The 16,880-nt window shown below is 41.5% G+C and overlaps 1 protein-coding gene across 1 annotated transcript in view; it reads left to right on the top strand.

Annotated features, from left to right (window-relative positions):
* The window catches only part of LOC136678976 (neural proliferation differentiation and control protein 1-like), a 45,265-nt gene extending 29,673 nt beyond the window's left edge, over nucleotides 1–15,592 (top strand). Inside the window, exons 3-9 of the mRNA XM_066657199.1 lie at nucleotides 2,042–2,131; nucleotides 2,645–2,887; nucleotides 4,069–4,135; nucleotides 10,663–10,747; nucleotides 10,839–10,915; nucleotides 11,585–11,684; nucleotides 12,136–15,592. Coding sequence (XP_066513296.1) covers nucleotides 2,042–2,131; nucleotides 2,645–2,887; nucleotides 4,069–4,135; nucleotides 10,663–10,747; nucleotides 10,839–10,915; nucleotides 11,585–11,684; nucleotides 12,136–12,225 — 752 coding nt within the window. The 3' untranslated portion in view covers nucleotides 12,226–15,592. The remainder of the gene's footprint in view (nucleotides 1–2,041; nucleotides 2,132–2,644; nucleotides 2,888–4,068; nucleotides 4,136–10,662; nucleotides 10,748–10,838; nucleotides 10,916–11,584; nucleotides 11,685–12,135) is intronic.
* Nucleotides 15,593–16,880: the final 1,288 nt, after the last annotated feature.

The following is a 16,880-nucleotide window of genomic DNA, read 5'->3' as shown; positions in this document are numbered from 1 at the left end:
GGAGCACTTCACAGACAGCAAGGGAAACTTGACGTATGTGTGTGTGTGTGTCTGTGTGTCTGTCTACATATAACAATTTCCAACATTGATAAATGGAAAATAGTTATTTTTTAAACCACAATAACTTGTGATTTTGATTTTGTATAAAATAAATAATGTTACAAAAACATCTAAAGATAACATATATATTAGGGGCGGCACGGTGGAGTTTAATGTGTTCTCCCCGTGTCCACGTAGGTTTGGAATGAGGTATAATTTATATCACCCTGTTCCTGTTCTTCAATGGTTGGAGGACCACCACAGGGTAGGTATGATTTGGGTGGTAGAACATGCTCAACACGGGCAGCCCTGTGGCGCAGCAGGTAGTGTCGCAGTCACACAGCTCCAGGGACTTGGAGGTTGTGGGTTCGATTCCCGCTCCGGGTGACTGTCTGTGAGGAGTTGGCGTGTTCTCCCTGTGTCTGTGTGGGTTTCCTCCGGGTGCTCCGGTTTCCTCCCACAGTCCAAAAACGTGTTGGTAGGTGGACTGGTGGCTCAAAAGTGTCCATAGGTGTGAGCGAATGGTTGTGTGTGTGTTGCCCTGTGAAAGACTGGCGCCCCCTCCAGAGTGTGTTCCAGCCTTGCGCCCAGTGATTCAGGGTAGGCTCTGGACCCACCGTGACCCTGAACTGGATAAGCGCTTTCAGATAATGAATGAATGAATAACATATATTAGGGATGTCGACTGAAAAAATAATCACAGTCATCGTAAGACAGACCCAATGTAATTTTTTTTTATCTTCTAAAAAATGTAATCATGCTAATCACAGCAGTACTCTGTGATTAGTCCTGTTCTGTATATACACAAACGTTAACACAGAGGCTTTTATCTGGAAGACATTGGCCACAGGCTGCTTTTTGCTTTCAGAGGTTTCCTTAGTCAAACAGCGTTTAGAATAACACTTGCAAGAGCAAAAAACGTGTGTGAGCGCTTCATACTTGCAAAGTACATCTAATATTAGCATGACTCATGCATGCCCAGAGGAGAACGCTTCCCTTATTTCAGGATCTGTAAATCGCCCCATTTAGTCCATTTTAGAAAATGATGCCTTATGTAACCACTTTGACTGCGCATGTATTATGCATTATGTATTATCCCACTCATGACGTCACAAACGTATGAATATGATCGGTGTGATGAGGCCCGTGACCCTTCACTGAAGTGGTTTTGCTCATTGTTTTTCAGTTAGATTTCACACAGTGCTGGTTCACTCCTGCGGCCCTGAGCTGTTTTGATTTTGCTTTTTGTAGAACAGGCTTAAGTTAAAGCAGTTAAGTTTAATATTTGCATTTTATGCCCCGGTATATGAATGAAATAGACTGTTTCATTTTGTCTGTATTACGCAAGGGCTCTTCTCCTGAGATGAGGCGGAATACAGCTTCTGGAGCTGTCCGCAGTGCTGAAATAGGTCGTAAATCCTCTGAGCAGCACTTTTACAATTGGGCTTTAAATCAAAAGCAGCTGGAGTGTTTCTGTGATTTCACTGCTCAAGCACAGCATGCACAGGACAAAAAATACAGCTTCAGTTTCTTTCTTTATGTACAGTATGTGTAAAAGTCTAGGAGATTACATTTAAAAAGCTCTTTCTTTGGCCAACTTGAATATATTTGTTCAAAAACAACAACAAACATGTTAAATATCAGTAATCGTAATATAATAAGTAGTGATGTTATTAATGCATTTAAGATATGTGTAATTATCATCCAGTACCCAGTTTAACAAATCAGTAAAGTACAGCTTATATTTTCCACCTAAACTCTTTCTCCTTCTTCTGAGTTATACAGTCAGTTAATACAAAATAATGTCTCTCTCTGTCTCTCTCTCTCTCTCTTACTCTCTCCCTCCCTCTCTCTCTCTCCCTCTCTCTCCCTCTCTCTCTCTCTCTCCTCTCCCTCTCTCTCTCTCCCTCTCTCTCTCTCCCTCTCTCTCGCTCTCTCTCCCTCTCTCTCTCTCTCTCTCCCTTTCTCTTTCTCTCTCTCTCTCTCTCTCTTTCTCATGCAGAAGGGGATGAGCTCCCTGAACTAGATGAAGAGATTGACTTTCTCTCCTCCATCATCACCAAACACAGAGAGTCTGAGATGAAACACACAGGTAGGACACACTCATTATTATACTATAAATAGGAGTAGACTCTCTCTCTCTTACACACACACACACACACACACACACACAGGTCTGTCTGAACCTATGAGCCCAAACTAATTACGACTAGTTCTTATTGGAGGACTCTATTCTGTAAAAAAAAAAAAAAAAGTGTTTCCAGAACTTTTTCTGCAGTGCCTATCGCCTGTAGATGAGAATGTATTTGAACACCACGCCTATGTTCTGATACAGGGGTTGCTTCCAAAATCTGCACTGTAATTCAGCAACTTCTTACTGAACATAACAAAATAAAGTGACAAGTCACCTTTACAGAGGAAACATTACAAGTGACATGCATCATGTATCTCACTTATTACCTTATCTTACCTTCCACTGTGGGAATTCTGTTGTAAAACCTAAAGCTCTCTTATTTAAATGGTTAAATTTCAGTACCACTCATAAGTCCATTTGTCATTAAAAGCATTTTATTTATTTATTTATTTATTTATTTATTGTTTCCAGCACCTTCTGAGATCGCTCCTAAAGTGAAGGAGGTCTCCCAGCGGCTGAGAATCCACCACAGACCAGCTCCCTCTCCTAGCTCTGTCCCGACAGAACGTCCTGTAACCAACGCACTGACCACATCCTCCCCAACGACCAGCCCCAGCTCCTCAAGCTCCTCCAGCACTGGCAGCCCCTTCGCCTCAGCAGTGCAGAGCGCCCCCATCCTCATCCCCTACCCCTCTGAGGAACACTCCTTCATCAGTACGCCTCACTCTTTAACCTCTTAACCTACTGCTTTATTCTTCCGTTTTCAGTCATAATCACCACAAGTGTTCACAAGCATAATGACAATCATTTGTAGTACTGACTATCACTAATGATGATTGCAGGGTTATTGCAGTCTTCGGAGTCTGGCCCAAGGATTCATAGAGCACTGTGGTGTACCCACTACCCAGTACCGTTATTAAACCAATTACCATGACCTTCTGCCTGTGTTAGCACTCACCATTCACGTTAGCAAACCACCCCATGTGAGACATGCAGAGTGATAAATAAACATAGAAATGAATAAGTCTTGGTCTGTTATCTACAGTGACCTCCTGTTATCAATCACCATTTTGGCTTTTTGATGAGCAGCAGGCAGCCGAGACATGAAGGTCTTTGTTTTTAACTGCACAGAGCAGCTGTTTTTCATCAGAGAACAGAGGGATTAGGGGTTGATTTTCAGTGATACATCAGCTGATGTTTTTTTCTCTTGTTGCAGTGCACCTTGGTTTACATTCAGCTGATGTATTGATCTGAAGTGTTCACTGAGAACTACAAATGCATTGTTTTATATTGTAGAGCCCTCAAGATCAATGAACTTTGATATGGATTCCCTAAAAACACAAACTGGGATGTGTTTCACAGCTGGAAATCCCCGAAAAAATGATTTGTTTTGATACAATTCAGAAAATCCAAAGTCAACAAAAGAGCTATTAACACAGTGATGAAACATTGGCTAAAAAAACACCAATAACATCAATGTATTATTTATTTTTATTTCTTTTTTCCAATTTGACTGTATTTATTCCTCCCTTGAGTTGATAATTGTGATTTTTGATTGTTATTTTGAGGCAGTTAAACCACTGAGGATTCATTGTATTTCTTCACCCCTCAACTATGAAAATAACCTGGAGTTTGTGGAGTTAGGAGACTGATGTACCGAGATTGCTCAGTTCTTAATGATTTAATACATTGTGTTGTGTTGTGGTGAAACACCCGCTGATTCTGAAGGTTCCTCAATAAAAAAATGAGGTCATGGGGTTGACATTTTGTTAACATTATGTCACTAATTCTTCATTATTATTAATATAAATGTGTAAGTTCCAGTCGTTCTGCCGTCATTTGATACTCTACTCTGTTTCTCCCTGTGTTTCTCCCTGTGTGTGTTCTCTCTGTAGTTATGACAGGAGTGTGCCTGATGGTGGGTTCAGTGGCCTTGGTCCTGGCTGGAGTGTGTTGGGTCAGGTAAGTCTTTGACTGATGTGGAGCTATAATGCAGCACCGTGATCAGAAACTAGAGACCACCCTTCATTTTTTCATCCTGTCAAAAGCCCATTAGATCGAAATTTTCAATGCTGTACCTCACTTCTCTTATTTCTTGGCTCTCATTTTTGCTGGGCTTTTTTCATGCCTCTGCCATCAGACATAAATACAACATTGTGATTGGAGATATTCAGACAAGGCAAGGCAAGGCAAGGCAAGGCAAGTTTATTTATAGAGCACCTTTCATACAGAAGCAATTCAAAGTGCTTTACAGAAAAAGAAATTACATTAAAAGCCAGAGTAAAATCATAAATTCCAATAAGACAATTACATAAAAAGAGTAAAATGATTAAAATGATTAAAACAATTTAAAATGACAATAAATGAAAAGAAATAAAAGAAATAAAATGCCGTTACAGAAAAGTGCAGAATATTTTAAACTGAGCTGTAAGCCTGCTCAAACAGGAGTGTTTTAAGTCTTGATTTAAATGTGTCTAACGTTGGGGCACTTCTAATATTCTCAGACAGCTGGTTCCATTTAAAAGTGGCATAGTAGCTAAACGCTGCCTCTCCATGTTTAGTTTTGACCCGAGGCAGGACTAACTGACTAGTTCCTAAAGATCTGAGATCTCTGCTCGGCTCATATCTCTGTAGCAGATCTGATAAATACACTGGTCCTACCCCATTTAAACATTTATAAACCAGTAATAACACCTTAAAGTCTATTCTGTAACAGACTGGTATCCAGTGTAAGGATTTGAGGATGGGGGTGATATGATCTCTTCTCTTGCTCCGAGTGAGAACTCTGGCAGCTGCATTTTGAATCAGCTGAAGATGTTTAATGGTCTTTTTTGGAAGTCCAGCTAAGAGACCATTACAGTAATCAATCCTGCTAGAAATAAAAGCATGGATAAGTTTCTCCAGGTCTGGATTAGTCAGAAAATCTCTAATCTTACTGATGTTCTTAAGATGGTAAAATGCTGATCTAGTAACCGCTTTAATATGACTACTAAAACTGAGATCTGAGTCCATTAATACACCAAGGTTGCGAGCCAGTTCTTTAGATTTGAGGGCTCTCGAGTCCAGATACGTAGCCAATCTTTGTCTCTCAGTGCTATTCCCAAATAGTATAATCTCAGTTTTATCTTTATTCAGCTGCAGAAAATTGTGTCCCATCCAGTTTGTGATGTGTTCAAGGCACTTGCTTAATAAGTCAACTGGGCCAGAGTCGTTTGGGGACAGGGCCATGTAAATCTGAGTATCATCTGCATAGCTGTGATAGGACAGCCCATAGTCCTGTAGAATCTGGCCAAGAGGAAGCATATATAAATTAAATAAAAGTGGACCAAGAATAGAGCCCTGGGGGACACCACAGGTTACTGGCATGTTCTCTGAAATATTATTTTCTATTTCTACAAAGTAGTTCCTGCCTTCCAGGTAAGAAATGAACCACTTCAGGACTGTTCCTGAGAGTCCAACCCAGTTTGCGAGTCTATCTATAAGAATCTTATGGTCAATGGTATCAAAGGCAGCACTAAGGTCAAGAAGTAATAGAAGAGATACCTTTCCAGCCTCTGTATTTAAGCGGATGTCATTAATTACCTTGATTAGAGCAGTCTCAGTGCTGTGATTAGACCGGAACCCAGACTGGAATTTGTCTAGGCTACTGTTAATGGACAAGAAACTAGTGATTTGCCTGAAAACTATTTTCTCAATGATTTTGCCAATGAACGGTAAATTAGAAATTGGCCTGTAGTTACTTATCTGAGAAGATTCTAAATTGTTCTTTTTTAGAAGAGGCTTTACAACTGCAGTTTTTAGTGAGCTCGGAAAAACCCCCGACATGAGTGAGGTGTTTACAATGTGGAGTATGTCTAGTGCTATAGTGTGAAACACACTCTTTAAAAAATTGGTTGGTAGTGTGTCAAGACTGCAAGTGGATGATTTGAGATGATTAACTGTGTCAATTAAAATATTACTATCAACAGTACTGAACTCTGACATTTTAACTAAGGAGTTTTTATGAGGTGATGGAGAGGGTACAGACTCATTGTTGGATATAGATGTACTAATCGCTTGTCTGATATTCTGGATTTTAGTGTTGAAAAAGAATGCAAACTCATTACATCTCTCAGTTGATACTAATTCAGGGGCCATCGGTGTGGGTGAGTTAGTAAGTCTGTCGACCACGGTGAAGAGGATTTTGCTGTTGTTAGTGTTATTGTTGATGATGCTAGAGAAATAGGATTGTCGTGTTTTGCATATTGTCGCGTTGTATTGACGTAGCCTATCTTTGTAGATTTCTTTGTGAATATGAAGACTTGTTTTACGCCATCTGCGTTCTGCCTTGCGACACTCCCTCTTTTGGATTTGAACAACAGAAGCATTTCTCCATGGTGCTTTCTGTTTGCAAGACATGGCCTTCATTTTAACTGGCGCAATCTCATCCATTACACTGACAATTTTTGTATTAAAACTATTCAGGAGATCATCAACAGAGTTGGATCGTTCACATGGTGTAGTGCACATTTTACTCATGAAAAGTGTAGCTGTGCAGTCCTTTATAATCCTTTTCTTGACACAAACTCTTCTATCTCTGATGACTGGTGAGGCCCACATATCAAAGAACACACAGTAGTGATCTGACAGTGCAACGTCCTTCACAGTCTCTGATATGTTGAGACTCTTTGAGATAACAATATCCAGCGTGTGACCATGACAATGAGTACTCCCTGTAACATGCTGTGAAAGGCCAAAAGAGTCCAATATGGCAAGTAGTTCCTTGGCAAAACAGTCCTTGGGATTGTCGATATGTATGTTAAAGTCACCAGCAATAACAAAATGGTCAAAGTCTGTAGAAATAAAGGACAGCATCTCTGTAAATTCATCAATAAAATTAGCACTGTACTTCGGAGGCCTGTAGACAGTTACTAGTAATATATGTGGTGTCCCTTTCAGAACTACACAGAGATTCTCAAATGTTGTGAAGTCACCAAATGATAACTGCTTGCACTGAAAAGAACCATGGAACAAAGCAGCTAGACCTCCACCTTTTCTGCTGGCACGAGATGCATTTAAAAAATGAAAATCTGGAGGAGCCGACTCCAATAAAACAGTTGCAGCACTACATTCATTTAGCCAAGTCTCAGTTAAAAGTATAAAATCAAGCCCATGTGCTGTAATAAAATCGTTAATTAAGTGTGATTTGTTTGTGAGAGATCTGATATTTAGAAGAGCTAACTTAGTAACTCGTGCACTTTGCCACAGAATCTCTGTCTCACATTTTATATGCTGTAGATTGGCTACATTCACAGAATCTGACCTGAACTCTCTGTTCTTTCTCTCTCTGATAAGTACTGGAATGGGAGAGATTACAGGCATCAAAGGTCCAAGCTTGTTTTGAAAACATGTACTGCTGACATCATCACTGCAGCAGCCAGGACCTGAAAAACATCACTTTTCTTTGCCCTTATCAGCTGACGAAGCTGTGTGAAGCTCCTGCTGGCGATGGGGCCGTGAGCGAAGCTGCCTTTCCGGGGGTTGAGGAGCTTGTCTTTTCCGTTGAGGTGCTCTAGGTGGTGATGGAGTGTGATTATTCTTAGGGGACAGTCTGGGGGACTGCAGTGGGGACGTGGCAGTAGATGATGGTGGAGTAGAAGCTGGGGTGGTTCTTCTTTGCACCTGAGGGCTGGCTGACAGGGAAAGTGACAGCCTTGTCCCAGCCGAAACCAGCTTCTCCATGGCTGCTGGGAGGTTCAGGTGGGGTGATGTGGGGGGGGAAATAGAGGACATGGAGGATTCCTCTTGGGGATTTGGTGTCTCTGGCAGCTGATAGAGTTGGTCATTGCCACTCATGTCCAGTGTCTGCTGCTCCCTCAGGTCGTCCTCAGTGGAGAGAGGATGTTCTGGCTGTGACATGGTGTCATCAGCTTGTACAGGAGAGTTCCTGGATGTTGATGCTGACGTGCCACCCCCAAGAGAAGTAGATAGATTGCACACTGAGAAAATGAGATTGTCTGTCAGAAGTTTGACACCCCTCTTGTTTGTGTGCAGTCCATCTCTCCTAAAAAGTTCTCTCTTCCCAAAAAACAAGTTAAAATTGTCAATGAAGTTCAGTCCATTTGACCTGCATCTGTTCTGTAGCCAGGTGTTTAATCCCAGTAACCTTGAGAACATATTGGTGCCTCCTGCAGGTAGAGGTCCACTGATGAAAAATTGTATGTTGAACCTACTGAGTGTGTTAATGAGGTCATTAAAGTCTCTTTTTAAAACTTCAGACTCCTGCTTGATAGTGTCATTCTTTCCAACGTGTACAATAATCCTCTTCACATTGGTGTACTCAGCCAGTACAGCTGGAAACTTTGCAGTAAGTTCAGGCACGGTGATGTTTGGCTCGCATCTCACTATGAGTTTTGGGTTTGTTACCCCATTAACAGTGTCATCTCCAAAGATCAGGGTGTCTGCAGTAGGTTTGTTAGAGTTTTGAGACTGACTGACACTTCTGGCACTTTCTGTGATGTGTTCACTGCGTTTGTGATTCTCACGAAGGGCATGCAGTGGTTCAAATCTGTTTTTCAGCTGAAGTGAATAAGACCGGTTTTCTGGTTTGGGTCTGTGCTGTGCTCTCTCAGCAGCAGTGTTAGGTTTAGCAGCTGAAATTCCTGGACCAGCTGTGGTACCAGGAGTAGAAGATGAGACTACAGAGCTATACAAAGCACGGCGCTTGGGTCTAGCTTCAATCTGCACCCATTGCCCGTCTCTAGTTGTACTCACAGCAGTGTTGCCATTTACTCGATCCTCAGGTCTAGATCTGTGTCCCTCCACTGTCCGCTGCTCCGTTAGGTCCTCAGCCCGCTGTCTGCTGCCCGTACTCCCACTCACTGTTACTCCTCGCGCAGGTCCGACATGCCAGTCCTTAAACTCTGATAACAGGTTCCGAAAATCCCTTTCCAAAGCTGACATTCTCTGTAGAAGTCCGTAGCAATTCTGACAGCACATGTGTTGAACAAAATGAAGAGGCATTTCACAAGTTTCTTCTACTGTAGCCTGATGAAATATTCTGGTTGTTGGAACAGTCCTGGTTCCTAGAGCAATCGCACTACTTTAAAAAGTATCAAAAGCAGAAAATATCCAGTTTTGGCTTCGTAGTGCTGCTGATTTGTGTATATTTAAAAGCTCAGATACTCTATCACAGGAAAAACAAGTCGGTTTTGAAAAAATAAAAGGAAAGAAATAGAAGATAGCAGAGCTAAGCAGCAAAGCGTCTGAACGGCAAGGAAGCAGGAAGCAGGAAAACGTACCACAAGGGGGTGGTACAAGTCTAAAATCACTAAAGAACACACACAAAAAAAAAAAACCAGACTGGGTAGTGTTATTAACAGTTTGTGGGTTGGTGGTATCTCCTCAACCCCAAAGTAATTTGCATTAAACATGCATTAAACTAATTATTTGCAAATGGTTGCATTTCCCCATATAATAATTGGAATAATTCCAAATCCATTTGGAGACGCTGAGGTCAGGGCTCCCCATTCCATTGTTCACCAGCAGCATTTGTGTTTGTTTTGCTTTACGTCTGTTAAGAGTGTTCTTCTCATTTAAGGGAAACATCTATGATTGTGGGGAAATGTAGTTCTCTCTGCTTTGTTAACGTACAGAAGCTCAGCGTCTTTTAAGGTGGAATGGTAGGTTTGAGGAAAAAAATGACAGTTGTTTGTATGCAGCTGAAGTTTGACTTGTCTGTAAGTTTTTATTCACTGTTTAAATTACCACCGAAACTTTTTTTTAGCACTTTCGGTAATGCAGTTAGCGGTCTCCCGAATTAGGTGCATTTCCAACTTAAGTGATCTGAAACAGCAAAAGCAAGCCATTATTACCCATCTATGAACATTATCCTCATCTTGGTTCATGCCTCTCAAAGTTTGGGGGCTTTGTAAAATACAGACTGGAGCTAGCAAATGAATTTTCTGAATTTTATTAAAAGTGTTTTTTGATTACAATCGTGAACATCACAAAAACAAAAACACCTGTGGCTTTTTAATATTTAATCCCCAGACTAGAGCTTGATTTACGCCTGTCTTTGCTGAGACGCAGTATTTAGTGGTTGAGCAGGTTTTGCACGTTTTTGCTTCTTTTATTTGTCCCATTTTCTCCATATCATTGAATATATTTTTTTTCTGCTCTAGTTTTACAAACTCCTGTCTTCAAATATTCCCCTTTAACCTTCCTGCAGCTTACGCAAGCAGATTATTTCAAAATTTAATCTCCTCAGAAATAGCTTCTGAGAAATGAAAACTTGTACTTGGCTGCTTTGACTATAAATGAAATAAATGAAAGGGTGGACTCTGACTACTACTGCACCGTGCTTTAGATAAATCCTCTGAAAAACAACATCAAAGGGTTTAATGGGAACGGGGTACGAGCACGACTAATTTGAGCAGCAGAAAGTAATAGAACAAAATGTGATCAAAAGCCTGTAATGACACCTGGTCACACTGGATTTTCTGGGACAGGATGCAGAGAGGAAGTCGTCTGGCTCAGAAAGTGGACTATCCAGCCTTCGGGGTGATGAGCCCTCACTCTTACGACAGCACCACGGTGAGTGACAAACAACAACACAGACAGAGATGAACACACCTGCGAATGAAATGGAACCATGTCCTCACTCTCTCACTCGTGTCATTTTCAGTCTGGAGATAAAAAGCTGGCCCAGAGTGCTCAGATGTACCACTATCAGCATCAGAAGCAGCAGTTGTTGTCACTCAAGTGAGTAAACGTAGATTGTCCTACTCTTCTCCAACAGTTACATAGAGCAGTTTCTGCATTGCGGAGCTCAGAGGCTCTATTCTCTGTATTAAAGATCAGTGGAGCATCACAGTGATTCTTAAACTGTCATTTTTAACTAAAAATATTACGTAGTATTCCTTTAAAGGAACTTATTATTGTTTCTTCCAGAACTGTTCACCGATCAGCCATAACGTTATCAACTCCTTGTTTTCTTGGTTACATTCACTGTCAACTTTATCAGCTCCACTGACCATATAGTTATGATTCTTAGTTCTACAATTACACACTGTAGTCCTGTTACTCTGCATACTTTCTTAGCACCCTTTCACCCTGTCCTTCACTGGTCACAACATCCACAGGACCACCACAGAGCAGGCACTACTTGGTTGGATCATTCTCAGCGCTGCAGTGACACTGACGTGGTTGTGGTGTGTTACAGTGTGTTGCGCTGGGATGAGTGGATCAGACACAGCAGTGATGCTAGAGTTTTTAAACACACTACCCACTCTCTGGCCTCTTCATAGACACAGCTACCTTAGCTACAGTAACTGATCTGTTGCTGCACAGTGTGTGTTTGTCCTCCTCTAGTCCTCGTAAGGTTTTATTGTTTCTAATCATTTCTTCTGCAAATTGTTCCTCTGTGTTCAGACAAAGAGATGAGCCCAAGATCCTGGAGTCAGGAGCCACTTCCGACGAGGAGAATGAAGATGGAGACTTCACTGTGTATGAATGTCCTGGACTCGCTCCAGTAAGTAGGGAATAGCTCTGTGTAAAAGTAGTCTACGGTGTGGCCCTTCTCTAAAGCTTTAATCAGGACTAATCTTTGCCCCCTACAGTGCTGTACAGTGTATAATCCTGAGCATAGCTATGGGGGGCAGGGGACTTGCCTGCCCCATTTGGAAACTAGGTCCCACTAAGATTTCTGGCCTAGATTCGATGCCAATGTGTGTCTTTGTGTATATGTGTGTGTGTGTGTGTGTATATATATAAGAAAATGTTCAGTCATCATGATATGTATCTTTCTCTGTGTCTCTGTTTTTCTACCTATCTCTCTGTTTATCTCACTGTATCTCACTCTTTCTTCTTTTTCTCTCTTTCCATCCATCATTTCATTCTCTCACATTTCTTCTCTGTCTTTTGCTCTCTCCCTCTCTCCTTTTTCTCTATTTCTCTCTCTCTTTCTTCCTCCCTCCCTCCAGACCGGTGAGATGGAGGTAAAGAACCCTCTTTTCGATGACTCCACCCTTAATCTTCATCTTCATCTCGATCTTCAGAGGAATTACAACTAACCTTGACATTCTTGCACGATCCCACTGAGGATACGTCGGCACCACTGAGATCGGATCACTCTCTCTCAGCCTGGCATTGGTTTTCTCCTCCAGTTACCACTCGGACACCCTTCACAAAATGGAGGTCAATTAAAAGAGGAAACAGTGGACTGCATGGACAGTACGGACTGAGGTGGATTAAAGGCAGCCTGGGTCAGTGTTTGTAGAGTTGGCTTTTCTCGTCCTGCTGTTTCTCCTCTCCAACCTCCACCTCCACCTCCATCCAGTGTTTGTTTGTTTATTTATTTATTTATTTATTTACAGACTGTTACATGGTGTCTTTAGAAAGTGGACTTAAGACACAATGAAATGGGTAATCAACTTGACCTGCCTCCACAGGTACCTCCAGACACACACTCACACACAGTAGGGTTGGGCGCTGTGACAGTAATAAGGTATACTGTGGTACTGGAAATAGTCACTGGTGAGAAGAGTGAGGGGGCGTTCCTGTAAGACACAAAGAACCCAAGAGAACTTAACCCCACTCTCTTATTTCTTTGGCTTACAGTAAGAGAGGAACACAGCGCATTAATGTTCCGCTGATGGGAACGGTGGAAAGAGCCGAATGAACTGGATAAACCTCACTGTACCTGCTTCATGAGATGATTAAACCACACTCTTCCTCCATCTGCACATAAACCATGGGCTCTTCCTCTAAATAAGTCCACACAGCTTTCCCACAACTGCGTCCATACTGTAAAACCCCTATAGAATGTCAACACCTCATACAAATCATTACTTAATGTGCCCAACGGAGGCGAAGATACACTGATAGGGTCAGTTCAGGAACCCGTTCTCTCATGATTTCCACAATCCCCCAATACCCCACACACCTCTTGCAGATATTACCATGTGATAAAGCAGGGTACTGCCCAACCCCGTCACTCACTGACTGAGGCCATGATACACTGCCCGCATTTTGAAGCAAACTCTTGATTTTACAGGACAGTAATCAACAAAACTAGACCCTTAGGATGAAACTTTATTAAAACTTTACTGAAGGTCTGTAATGTGAACATCACTAACGATTGTATTTTAAAAGCATGTTATGCAAATAACCGTGCTTGAATTAAAGACCTTAATTTGCATCTGATTAGCGCATAACTGACAGCGTTTCATCCCTGTGTAGGTCCTTGAAAAACACTGAATGACTTGTCGGTGTAATGACTGTGTATTAGCGCTAATATGAGTTTAATGAGAGTTTGATTAGTCACTAATACTTTAAGATGTGTTCCGTAATGAGTTTTACACTTTAAGTCATCAGTAATACAAAGCTTTTAAAGAGCGACACAGGTTTACAGTGAGTTCATTTGCATTCGGTTCCTCACAGCAGCAAATATTGAAAACACAATTTGTTTGAATGAAGCGATGTTACGTTAGAATGCGAGATGCAGATTGACTCGATGTAAATGCGGTTAGCACTTTTTCAGCGTCTGATTAGAATAAAGGAACACATCTTGAAGAATTAGACTTAATGAACACTTATTAGACACGTCTTAAACTCTTATTAACTCTAATGCAGCAACCTCCAGGCCTCACACGGTGAGAGAGCTGTATAGGACTGTAGTGTTAATTATATATGAAGATGTGAATGTAGGTGATGATTACTCCATAGTGAATTGTTTGTTGAGCATTGTTAGGACAGATGGCGCTGTTTGTAGGGTCACTAATTCACTCCTGACTGAGCAAAGGACATGACTTCAATCAGTTCCTCAGGTGTGCGCCTTACAATGACGTTTTGCCCGTCTTTTTAGTCCGTTTTCTCTGACAGATCTGGTTATTAGTTTTTGGCTGTTATTTTTTTGATCACTGATTTCACCCACTACTGTGCAGGAAAGAGTCCAGTCTTTAAAAGTCAGTGTACCATGGCCATTCAACATGGACACCTTCGTCTGTTCCCACTCTCTCCAGGACCCTTCACTAAATTTTGCACCGTCACAGCTTCGCTCGTCCCCACACAGCTCCAAAGACGAGCCCCGCAGTGCAGTCAGGAGTCAGAGAGGAGCAGGTTTAAAGCTGTTTATCTGGAAGGAAATATTTATTTAAAAGAATACTAACATTGGAGTAAACATGATGTAAAGAGGCTATGCATTAGTTTAACCATTTACAGACCAGTTTCTCCAGGCGTCATTCCCGGCCTGTGCTGAACATCCCACAGCGTAGCAGTGACTGAGGGATGCTGTGTTTTGGCATTTTCAGAATATATATTTACTCTGGAAGAGCAATGTTGTTTGGGACCACTGGCCTTCATTCTGACTCTGCAAATAAAGTTGGACTGCTCGAGGTAAAGAAGACGACGAAAAATCACTTCCATTAATATCTTTAGGGGACTTGCTTTTCTTCACGTAGACCATCTGTGGAAGTGAACACCCAAATGCAGAGCAGTGAGCGATTCTTCACACACACTGGGGGCAATCTAGAATCAAACTTTAATTCCCATATCGCTGTGTCCATTAACAACAGCAAACAAACCAAACTTACTACCTTTGGAACTAATAATTCTATTTATTAAATTAATGACATACAAATGAAATTATAATAAATAATGATTATTACGCTGTTGTACAGAATAAACCCTGCACAGTGCCCAGATTAAAGTTTTAAGTCAGTATCCCTCTGGGTTTTTGCTCAGCACTGCATGTTGGTTCAATTGGCACCACCTTTGGGGCCATGCGTTAGTATTGAGGGCTGGTCCTAGACCAGATGCAGTTCTTTAAATGGATTTGGACTGAAGAGAATATCAACAGCAGCACCGATCCCTGATCAGCAGCGTGATGAGTCTGATGCTTGTGCTCCCAGGGCTCAGGTTCAGTATCAGGTCACTACTCAGCCATCCTCTCTGCCTTTTACCTGTACAATATTGTGAATACTGTGCTATGGAAACTGAACTCATGCATAGAAATGACTTGATGCTTTAAACATATCAAACCAACTGAAATTAGACCTAGGGTAGAGGGGTTACGGGTTTTAAGAGATCTGAAATTCTAGAGAGAATGTTTAAGAAAAAAAAAAGAAAAAAAACATGCACCAGGACGTCCACGTGCGGTAAGCGTGGTTCTCTTAATGAAGACGCCACACTAAATATATGTAATTTACATATGTCATGTTTCTTTCTACCAAAGTAGAGTCAGTGATGGTATTTTTTAAAAAACACCAGTTGTGATTTTAATATTTTCATAATGCACATATGAATAACCCTGAATTATAATGATGTAGCCTTTGTATAGTCCCGTATGGTCCTACTATGCATGATCTGAAGCTGTGGAATGGTCAAGGAGGTCCGTATGCATTTATGGTCTTTTGCAAATTGCTTAAATAAACTTATACTTACAGCATGCCCTCTGTTTGAGTTGTGTTTTTAACCTACTCCAACAAGAAACCTCCAGACTGTTCCCTGAAATGAGGGATGTTCATCAAAAGTTTCTCTTTTCTGTTCAGCTTCTGCTCCTCAGAGGAGTCGTACCTAACATTGCTGGGTTGGATTAGATTTGCATTCTGCCTCGTATGAACGAGTGAGGTCGTAGTACTGATGTTGATTAGTTCTGCATCACAATTACCACATCATCCCAGAGACACTGAAAGATGCTCCAGAGAACACTGTTTAACAGCTGAATATCAGGAGGCTTTATTAAACATAATATTCACCCTGGTGAGTTGGAGCTCATGTGCAGCTGCTCCAAAGTTTATTTTCCCAGTTAGGAAAGGTGTGTCTAACAGAGTGGATGACGAGTAGACAGTGTTAAAAACTCCAGCAGCACTGCTGTGTCTGATCCACATGTACCAAAGCGACACACCCATATCAGTCTGCTCTGTAATGTTCCTACAGGGGTCCAGACCAATGAATGTTGGGTAAACAGAGGTGAACAATGTAAGCAGTACTGTGTTCTGAACGTATGCTGCATTTATGTAGAATGCAGAGACCTTAAAACTGTACCGCCTCCTCATCCGAGTCTCTCCAATCACAGTGCTGGACCTTCACCTGGTGTGTTCTCCCCTAGTCTACATGGGTTTCCTCTGGGTGCTCCAGTTTTCTCCCACGGTCCAAAAATACACTGGTAGGACTGGCTTCTCAAAAGTATGTGAGCGTGTGTCACCTTGTGAAACACTGGCGCCCCCTCCAATGTGTGTTCCTGCCTTGTGCCCAGTGATTCCGTGTAGGCTCTGGACCCACTGTGACCCTGAACTGTATAAGCGGTTACAGACAATGAATGAAAGAGATCATACTTCCCATTTAATCTCCAGATTACAAATATTCATTCACCTCTTCCTCTGGAGAAGAATATGTAATGGATCTTTAGGGAACACAACTGGACTTTAACACCACTGCTGTACCTTTAAAAAGGTACGTTTACACAGCTTGTATATTTACTGATACCAATGATGTACCTCTATTGTAAATTTGTTTTCCTGGAGGTGTGTGTTCACTTGTGCAGTAGGTGTAGAAATCTGTCCCCTTTAAATTACAAAATGATTTGTAAAAAATGTACGAATGTGGTACATCACTGCCATCTACAGGCCACAAGTCAAAAGAAATAAAAGATAAATAATTTTATTGTGTTTAAGTGAAGTCCGAGAGCAAACGGCGATCGTAAACAGTTTTGGAGTTTCTCTTTCAC

Source organism: Hoplias malabaricus, chromosome Y, assembly GCF_029633855.1.
Source record: "Hoplias malabaricus isolate fHopMal1 chromosome Y, fHopMal1.hap1, whole genome shotgun sequence".
Taxonomy (NCBI): Eukaryota; Metazoa; Chordata; class Actinopteri; order Characiformes; family Erythrinidae; genus Hoplias; species Hoplias malabaricus.
Note: the sequence above shows the minus strand (reverse complement) of the source record. Positions and strands in the feature narration are given on the sequence as shown.